Genomic DNA, 9,636 nt, shown 5'->3' with positions numbered 1-9,636 from the left:
ACTGAATGAACTAGCTAACGAACTAAATGAACTAGCTAACTAACTGAATGAACTAGCTAACTAACTGAATGAACTAGCTAACTAACTGAACGAATTAGCGTAGCCACATCAGATCAGACTCAGAGCGAGTGTGTATATAAGTACTATAGTACTAGTGTGTATATAAGTACTATAGTACTAGTGTGTATATAAGTACTATAACCTCCTTTCTCAGAGGTGGAGACCATTACTTCATTACAGACACAGAGACAAAGGAACCAATAGCAGGCATAGTCATGTGTTTATTATTATACATTAAAACAGTACCCTCCATTGGCATATAGGAAGAGCAGAACCATGAACCTTAAATATGTGTGAACCCACATCCCTCTCCGAACACAAACACACACAAAGACCACACGATGGGCTGAATGCACCATTCATATCCAACGCTGCAGGTCTCAATGTGTCTCCAACAGATGCATAGTCTCTCAACCGCTCATAAACTCCCTCTCTCTCTCTCACACACACACACACACACGCACACACACACACACGCCTTGTGCGTTCTTAAACCACCATATACTGTACACACTCTCATATCAATGGCAGCCCAGCTCTCCTCCCCTCGGGAGTCAGGAGTCAGCCCGTGGTTCCTGGTCCAGGGGGGTGGTTCCTGGTCCAGGGGGGGTGGTTCCTGGTCCAGGGGGGTGGTTCCTGGTCCAGGGGGGTGGTTCCTGGTCCAGGGGGGAGGTTCCTGGTCCAGGGGGGGTGGTTCCTGGCCCAGGGGGTGTGGTTCCTGGCCCAGGGGGTTGGTTCCTGGTCCAGGGGGGTGGTCCCTGGTCCGGGGGGGAGGTTCCTGGTCCAGGGGGGTGGTTCCTGGTCCAGGGGGGTGGTCCCTGGTCCGGGGGGGAGGTTCCTGGTCCAGGGGGGTGGTGCCTGGTCCAGGGGGGTGGTTCCTGGTCCAGGGGGGTGGTTCCTGGTCCAGGGGGGTGGTAGCAGGATCAGGCGATAGCAGCTCTCTTCTCCTTGTACGTGGCCATCATCTTCTTAATCTCTGCTATGGCCTTTCCAGGGTTCAGGCCCTGGAGGGGGTCAGGAGATGGGAGGAGTCAGGAGATGGGAGGGGTCAGGAGATGGGAGGAGTCAGGAGATGGGAGGGGTCAGGAGATGGGAGGGGTCAGGAGATCTCACCTTGGGACAGGTCTTGGTGCAGTTCATGATGGTGTGGCAGCGGTAGAGGGAGAAGGGATCCTGCAGCTTGGACAGACGCTCCTCTGTGAACTCGTCTCTTGAGTCGATCATCCAACGATAGGCCTGGAGGGGGAGAGACCAGCAGGATGGAGGAGAGAGCATCAGGATGGAGGAGAGACCATCAGGAGGACCAGAAACTAACCAGCCGTCTTAAAACACTCCTCAGCAGCCCATGAAAAAGTAGCCCATGCATCCCTCTCATGCACTAACACAACTGTGTGTACTACTTACACACACACACACACACACACACACACACACACACACACACACACACACACACACACACCTGCATGAGGACAGCGGGTCCCAAGTACTTGTCTCCGTTCCACCAGTAGCTGGGGCAGCTTGTACTGCAGCACGCACACAGGATACACTCATAAAGACCATCCTGAGAGAGAGAGAGAGAGAGAGAGAGAGAGGGGGGGGGGGAGGGAGAAAGAGAGGGAGAGGGAGAGAGAGAGAGAGAGAGAGAGAGAGAGAGAGAGAGAGAGAGAGAGAGAGAGGGAGAGAGAGAGAGAGGGGGTGGGAGAGAGAGGGGGAAAGAGGGGGGGGGGAGAGAGAGAGAGAGAGAGAGAGAGAGAGATGGAGAGGGAGAGAGAGAGGGGGGGGGGAGAGAGAGGGAGAAAGAGAGGGAGAGGGAGAGAGAGGTGTCAATCTCTCTTGTCAGAAGACCTGCTCCTCCCGTTCTAGCTCTGTGAGAACTACCCCTTTAACTGAACCTCTCAATTTGGACGGAGGGCCTCGTTTACTGATCCATGATGTCGTTGACTGATTGAGATGCTTTTCAGCTGCTTCCAGAGAGAGGAAGCAGTTAAACATTATTGACGGTGGAAAAGTGATTCCATTACTCCCTACATGATGGACTATTTCCCTGTTAACAGAGAGTGTTTAGTCTCACCAGCTTCTGTCTGTCGTCCTCAGACTGCAGGTACTGCTCCTTCCCCTCGTTGGTCTCGTCCTTCCTCTTCAGGTACGGCTCGATGGACTTGTACTGGGCGTAGAAGTTGCTCATGTCCTGCCGTCAACAAGACAGCCTTTACAAACTACCCCCAGCACTCAGCTCACTGAACCAACACTTACTCACCTCACTGAACCAAACCAACGCATTCAAGTGGAGTTAAAGCTGGTGGCCTACAGCCTGTACATAACTAGGACTCTACTGGTCTATAGCCTGTACATGCCCAGGACTCTACTGGTCTGTAGCCTGTACATGCCTAGGACTCTACTGGTCTGTAGCCTGTACATGCCTAGGACTCTACTGGTCTATAGCCTGTACATGCCCAGGACTCTACTGGTCTGTAGCCTGTACATGCCTGGGACTCTACTGGTCTACAGCCTGTACATGCCTGGGACTCTACTGGTCCTGTACATGCCTGGGACTCTACTGGTCTATAGCCTGTACATGCCTAGGACTCTACTGGTCTGTAGCCTGTACATGCCTAGTTCTCTACTGGTCTATAGCCTGTACATGCCTAGGACTCTACTGGTCTGTAGCCTGTACATGCCTAGGACTCTACTGGTCTATAGCCTGTACATGCCCAGGACTCTACTGGTCTGTAGCTAGTCTGGGACGGAGGGGCGCTTGTTTGAGGATGAGGAGGAAACTCACGGGCACCAGGTCCTTCACCACGTACATGTGAGGGAGGGGGTAGATCTTGGTGACCTTGCTGGTGTTGGTGTTGATCTTGTTCAGACAGGCCAGCGTGTTTCCTCCATTGATGTTCATTGCACAAGACCCACAAATACCTGTGGTCACGCAGAAACACACATGCGCACTGGGGACATTATATGACGTCAACTGAGTGAGTCTAGAGTTGAGTTTAAACTGTAGAAGAGAAGTTTCTTGTCTTTGAAATCGAGAGTTTAACATGTTTTTGAATGATTTTTCACGGTGCCCACCCACATCCATTGTGTGACCAAAACGGTGGTAGAGCAATTATCAGACTTTCTCAAAAGTGCTAGTTTTGTCAACGTTTTGATCTGAACCATTGTATATGATCATAAGTAACCTTAAAACAGGGCTAAACATGATCTTCCCTTTACTACTCCTTTAAGGCTAACAGGTATCCATTAATGAAATTCCTTTGAATGCGAGACCCTAATCAGAACCCTTCACTAACACCCCCCCCCCCCTCCTGCTCCTGATGGACTGACCATACAGCCCCCCCCCCCCCTCCTGCTCCTGATGGACTGACCCTACAGCCCCCCCCCCCCTCCTGCTCCTGATGGACTGACCCTACAACCCCCCCCCCCCCCTCCTGCTCCTGATGGACTGACCCTACAGCCCCCCCCCCCCCTCCTGCTCCTGATGGACTGACCCTACAGCCCCCCCCCCCCCCTCCTGCTCCTGATGGACTGACCCTACAGCCCCCCCCCCCCTCCTGCTCCTGATGGACTGACCCTACAGCCCCCCCCCCCCCCCCCCCCTCCTGCTCCTGATGGACTGACCCTACAGCCCCCCCCCCCCCTCCTGCTCCTGATGGACTGACCCTCTCTGCAGGACCGGCGGAAGGTCAGAGTGCCGTCCATCTCATTCTTGATCTTGATCAGGGCGTCCAGGACCATGGGCCCACAGCTGTGCAGAGGGAGGGAGGGGTCAGGGGGGGGTCAGGGGGGTGGAGCTATAAGGTGATCTCAAGCAAAGGAGCAATGGGGACTTGAGGTTTTTCTTGAGCGCAAGTATACTCACGTGTTGAGGTCGATCTCGAAGGTCTGCATGCGGGGCTTGTCTCCCGCGGTGTCGGGGTCCCAGCGGTACACCTGGAACTGCTTCACCCTGGGCTGGGCCGCTGGGGCCACCGCCGCCGCCGTCTGGGCGTAACGGACCGCCTGGAGGAGAGGAGAGGACAGGGACAGGACAGGGGACAGGGGACAGGGACAGGGACAGGGGCAGGGGCAGGGGCAGGGGCAGGGGCGGGGCGGGGCGGGGCAGGACAGGGAATCAGGTTAATAACCATCATAGTTCACAATCAGAATCCCCAGAGTAAGATATGCTTAGCTTTACTGATAGATGTTGCGTTTGTGTAGTAGTAGTAGTTTATTAAGAGAGTACAAGGTTCTCACCTAATCTCAAGCTTCCCCTCCCCACTGGCCAAGCAAACCTTATCACACCAGTCACCCAACTCACCCAACTCACCCAACTCACTCTACACCGTCATATACGGATGACTGGTCTAAACAATGGGATGATGTGGAAACGACCTTTATCTCAATATGAGCATCAGCACATTCCCAAGAGGGCATTTCAGCTTGTTTACACTGTTTACATGTTCACACTGTTTACACTGTTTACACTGTTTACATGTTTACATGGACATATCTGAGCCTGAGGTGACGGTTTTCACACACAACAACATGGTCCTTGTTAAACATATATATAACGTAGACCACAATGTTTATTAACCTCAATAATGAGTTTACATAACTAGATAGCTCCTCCCCCCTGACGCATGGGCAGACTTTCATAACACACTGACGTTAGCGTGAGCTATGGTTACGTTACGTAGCTGCCTCACCAACTGCCATTTAACTGTCTACCCTGCTAATTACTTATTAAATGAGGTTATAACTGGACGGATGTGCAGTTTTTATAAACTCACCAGCATCCCGACGGGAGACCGGAACACTGCGCCACAGCGGCCCAAGGACGTGAGAGCACACACCGCCATCTTGAGCTTTCTGATTCTGACCTCTCTGAGAGGATCCCAGCATGCACTGCGGCGGCTCTGATGTCATCAACCCTGACAAGGGACACATTCCATTCCAGATACTACCCCCTCGTATGTGTCCTTCTTACTTCCCCATCACACTCACTTCCCTGATTTAACGTCCATACACAACCTCTCTAATTGCGTTAGTGACAACTTTGTTGTTTGCGTTCACTAAATTGTTCTTTGTCTGTGAAAAGTAAAACACGAAGATACGAGGAGGGAGGAACCAACGGTCTGGAACTGAATGCAGCCTGGTGTCAACAGAACACGCTCCTTCCTGTCTGGGTTAAGGGCTCATCTTCTAGACCGGTTGATTTAGAAAGGGACGATTAAATAAAAGGACATTTGTCTGAGACAGAGATGGTTTTTCTCTCTTTGTCGTGTTGGATCCGGAATCGTGGACCTGATAGATACTGGCGGGTTCAAGAGCTTCTCAAGCATGCACGGGTAAGGCTAGCTAACAGCTAAGGCAAGGCAAGTTTATTTATAGAGCACATTTCAGCCACAGGGCAATTCAAGGTGCTTTACATGAGACATTAAAAGCATTAAAACAAAAAGCAAGACATTATAGACATTTAAAACAAAAGGCAGGACAGCTAACACCAAGGTCCACTGTCTGCATCAAACCATGCAGGTCCTTAACATGAGTTCACATGGCATTTGGTCAAATTCAGTTTGAACTTAAGTAGAAAGTAAGCCTGGCATTATACTAATTTAACATGTTAACAGCTAGATATACAGCCACTGTCACGTTTAAATGGGGCAAATGTAGCCATGATAACAGAGAGGGGCAGGGATTTCCCAAATGTTCCTTATTCACATCATTATCACCCTAATTCCCACTTCTGATTCATTCATGTCTCGACTCTCATCTCTTTCCTATGTTCGGACTCTCATCTCTTTCCTATGTTCGGACTCTCATCTCTTTCCTATGTTCGGACTCTCATCTCTTTCCTATGTTCGGACTCTCATCTCTTTCCTATGTTCGGACTCTCATCTCTTTCCTATGTTCGGACTCTCATCTCTTTCCTATGTTCGGACTCTCATCTCTTTCCTATGTTCGGACTCTCATCTCTTTCCTGTGTTCGTCAGCATTTTCGGGGGAGGAAGAACCGGTGCTACAGCCTGGCGGTGCGGGCGGTGAGGAGGGCCTTCGTGTACGCGACCAAGGCTCGTCAGGACAGAAAGCACAATATGAGATCGGTAAGGAAAATATCAATCAATCAATCAATCAAAGCTTTATTTGTATAGCGCATTTCATACCCAGAGGCAACACAATGCGCTTTACAGAGAACAACAAGACAATATGTCTAGTGAGAAGGCCTATTACTGCATAGACGCACATTGGATTCAGGGGTGATCGTTCAAATGTATGAGTTTATATGAATAGAGAGCAAGGGCGTTTTATTTACTTTTTGAAACTCAAAGTGGCTGAAACTCTTGACAATTTCTTCCTCTAGCTCTGGATATCACGCATCGCTGCGGCATCAAGGGAGCATGGCATGAAGTATCCCGTCCTTATGCACAACCTGACGAAGGTCAGTATGTCCTCATCACCCCCCAAGTACCTCTGCTCTTGCAGTGCCATGGCTGTATACTGTGTCTGTGTCTTTATAAAAGTTCCTATGGTGTTTGACCCGGGACATGTAGCTCAATGTTGACCAACTAGACCTACCACAGCAAAGAGCAATTACACCTACCACAGCAAAGAGCAATTACACCTACCACAGCAAAGAGCAATTACACCTACCACAGCAAAGAGCAATTACACCTACCACAGCAAAGAGCAATTACACCTACCACAGCAAAGAGCAATTACACCTACCACAGCAAAGAGCAATTACACCTACCACAGCAAAGAGCAATTACACCTACCACAGCAAAGAGCAATTACACCTTCCGCCTTGCATGTGGTCATCCAAGAACAGATGACGTAGTCTGGAAATGGATGTCTTAAATGTCAGCTGCTGTTGGAACTTTAATCTTAAAACTTGCTCTAAACTATGTTTTGACTCACTGGTCCCTCTGTCTCTGTCCCCGTCCAGAGCAGTGTCCAGCTGAACCGGCGTGTCCTCAGTGACCTGGCCATCACCGAGCCCCGCACCTTCCTGTCTCTGGCCAAGATGGCCCGGGCGCGGCAGCAGGAGGGCTTCCAGGCGGCCGTGGGCGACGGCAAAGAGCCTCCCGGCGTCTTCTCCCGCGTGGTTCTGCTACAGTGACCCTCCCTAAACCTCTAGCTACGCCACCTGGAAGCTTTTCAGTGGCACAGTGGACAGTATTTATACTGGGGAGAGAGTTCAACCAATTAAACTCAGTGACAATCTCACCACCTCCTCCATTTTTACTCTGGGTCCTGTGTCACATGATTCATCTCAGTAAGAGATTAAGTCAATAGCAAAGATTTTCTCCCTGCTGTCAGAAGATATCCTCAGTCCTCTCTCCTAAAACCTCTCTGGACCATAACAGTGATGGATGATAATGGCCATAACATCTGTCCCACACACATCATCCATGTGAAGTTATGATCATAACATCTGTCCCACACACATCATCCATGTGAAGTTATGATCATAACATCTGTATCACACACCTCATCCATGTGAAGTTATGCTATTCTCTATAAAGAGGTCTGTGATGAGGGAGCCAGAGACAGAATTTGCCTTTATGTACATATGTGTTGGTTGCCTATTCTACCTGTTCTGCTGATCAAAATGTATTGTGAAAAATGTATCTGGTTCATTAAACATTTTGCTATATAATCTGGTAATCTGTTTTCTTTTTGACATGTATTATTCATATATTAGTGTTATTCAGACTGGTGCTCTAAAGTTGAAGTGCCGCTACTGCACTCAGTTACATAGAAATCCAGCGTTTGCACTATGTTTACTTGTCTTGAATAGGAAATTGTTTGTGTCCATCACTGACATGAGACTCAAAAACGATGCGCCTGTGCGGCTTCCGTATTTCCTGCATGGGCGTGATTACTTCTGTGACCTCTACAAAGGACAACCAATGAGAGGCAAGAGTTCTTTGTAAGTAACGAATCACCACGTGTGTCACTCGGACCGCGATAGTTCACTCACGCACATGCGCAGATGGTAGCAGCGTGGAGGAAGTGTGACAAGCAGAACCAGCAGGACGAACCGCATCACCTCCACCGGCTTCTCCGAGCAGCTTGTCCTCCGTTTACCGTAACATGTCGTGGCTGTTTGGCCTGAATAAGGGGCAGCCCGGAGGGGCCCCGGAGCTCCCCGGTCCGCCGCCCCCTCCACCGGCCGGTGGCTCCGGTAGCGGCTCCGGTACCGGAGATAAACCCAAGGACAAATGGAGCAACTTCGACCCAACCGGGCTGGAACGAGCGGCCCAGGCAGCCAAGGATCTGGACAAGTCTCGTAAGTGTCTCTATCAGGCAGAACTGAGCATCTAAGAACTGAATGAGCCAGTTTCCTTTCTTCTATCATCCATGGATGAGAGTCACGTGAAGATGCACCCATACTAATGATGCTGATGCAACATGATCTAATGTTCCACATATTTGCTGCTCCAATGACAACGACTATGAGAACATAATGGCAATGCATAGAAAACAATACCATATTTCCAGGCGGTATTTCATTCTTCCATTTCAGCGTTTAGTTACAATCAGAGTCTCATCCGGGAAGCCGGTCAGTTCATTCAAGGTGACAGGTTCAAAGGGCATCTCCCAGTATGCTTGCCAGATTGAGTGAATCATTGGAGTAGCGACAGCCACATTTCATTGAAATATGTGTATTAATGTTTTATGTATTTACATTTTATCCAACAATTCATTCCTTCTAGCATTGCGAGTGTGCGTTTGTATGAGGTGTACTTGTATAGAATAGTATTGCCCAATAATCAACAGTACTGAGTTAAAAAGAAACCCTATTAGGCACCTTGTCCCTTTCCTAAGCTCTCTGCTCATTCCAGGCCATGCTAAATAACCTCTCTCCTCGTTCCAGGCCATGCTAAGGAAGCGCTGGACCTCGCGCGCATGCAGGAGCAGAGCGTTCAGATGGAACACACTAGCAAAATTAAGGTACAGTATATTCTACCCTATTAGAATCCCCGTGCCTAGACCATGTGACTGAACGTTAGAGACCATGTCTGTGTCCCTCTCTCTCCCTCTCCCTCTCCCTCTCTCTCTCTCTCTCTCTCTCCCTCTGTCTCCCTCTCCCTTTCTCTCTCTATCTCTCTCTCTCTCTCTCCCTCTGTCTCCCTCTCCCTTTCTCTCTCTATCTCTCTCTCTCTCTCCCTCTCCCCCTCTCTCTCTTTCTCTCTCTCTGTCTCCCTCCCTCTGTCTCCCTCTCTCTCTCTCCCCCTCTCTCTCTCTCTCTCTCTCTCTCTCCCTCTCTCTCTCTCTCTCTCTCCCTCTCTCTCTCTCTCCCTCTCTCTCTCTCTCCCTCTCTCTCTCTCTCTCTCCCTCTCTCTCTCTCTCTCTCTCCCTCTCTCTCTCTCTCCCTCTCTCTCTCTCTCCCTCTCTCTCTCCCTCTCTCTCTCTCTCTCTCTCTCTCAGGAGTATGAGGCAGCGCTGGAGCAGCTGAAGGGCGATCAGATCCGCATCCATGGAGAAGAGAGGAGGAAAACTGTGAACGAGGAGACCAAGCAGCATCAGATGGTGAGAGAGGAGAGAGAAGAGAGATGGGCTGGGCCTCGGGAAGAGAGATGGGCT

The 9,636-nt window shown here is 50.1% G+C and overlaps 3 protein-coding genes across 3 annotated transcripts in view; 2 read left to right on the top strand and 1 right to left on the bottom strand.

Annotated features, from left to right (window-relative positions):
- Window positions 1-269: 269 nt before the first annotated feature.
- sdhb (succinate dehydrogenase complex, subunit B, iron sulfur (Ip)) lies at window positions 270-4,928 on the bottom strand. Its single transcript, XM_084460798.1, has 8 exons — window positions 4,836-4,928; window positions 3,926-4,065; window positions 3,726-3,811; window positions 2,846-2,982; window positions 2,135-2,251; window positions 1,523-1,624; window positions 1,174-1,296; window positions 270-1,064 (listed from the first exon to the last, which is right to left on the bottom strand). Exons 1-8 carry the CDS (start codon window positions 4,902-4,904, stop codon window positions 984-986), a joined length of 855 nt encoding a protein of 284 aa, XP_084316924.1. The 5' UTR covers window positions 4,905-4,928; the 3' UTR covers window positions 270-983.
- A 320-nt stretch (window positions 4,929-5,248) lies between these two features.
- Window positions 5,249-7,632, top strand: mrpl20 (mitochondrial ribosomal protein L20). The gene is made up of 4 exons (XM_084460661.1): window positions 5,249-5,393; window positions 6,039-6,149; window positions 6,407-6,484; window positions 6,992-7,632. Exons 1-4 carry the CDS (start codon window positions 5,307-5,309, stop codon window positions 7,163-7,165), a joined length of 450 nt encoding a protein of 149 aa, XP_084316787.1. The 5' UTR covers window positions 5,249-5,306; the 3' UTR covers window positions 7,166-7,632.
- A 441-nt stretch (window positions 7,633-8,073) lies between these two features.
- The window catches only part of atad3 (ATPase family AAA domain containing 3), an 8,266-nt gene continuing 6,703 nt past the window's right edge, over window positions 8,074-9,636 (top strand). Inside the window, exons 1-3 of the mRNA XM_084460643.1 lie at window positions 8,074-8,338; window positions 8,927-9,003; window positions 9,481-9,582. Coding sequence (XP_084316769.1) covers window positions 8,143-8,338; window positions 8,927-9,003; window positions 9,481-9,582 — 375 coding nt within the window. The 5' untranslated portion in view covers window positions 8,074-8,142. The remainder of the gene's footprint in view (window positions 8,339-8,926; window positions 9,004-9,480; window positions 9,583-9,636) is intronic.

Source organism: Borostomias antarcticus (genome assembly GCF_949987555.1).
Source record: "Borostomias antarcticus genome assembly, chromosome: 33".
Lineage (NCBI taxonomy): Eukaryota > Metazoa > Chordata > Actinopteri > Stomiiformes > Stomiidae > Borostomias > Borostomias antarcticus.
The sequence above is the reverse complement of the archived record's forward strand: the minus strand, read 5'-3'. Positions and strand labels throughout refer to the sequence as shown.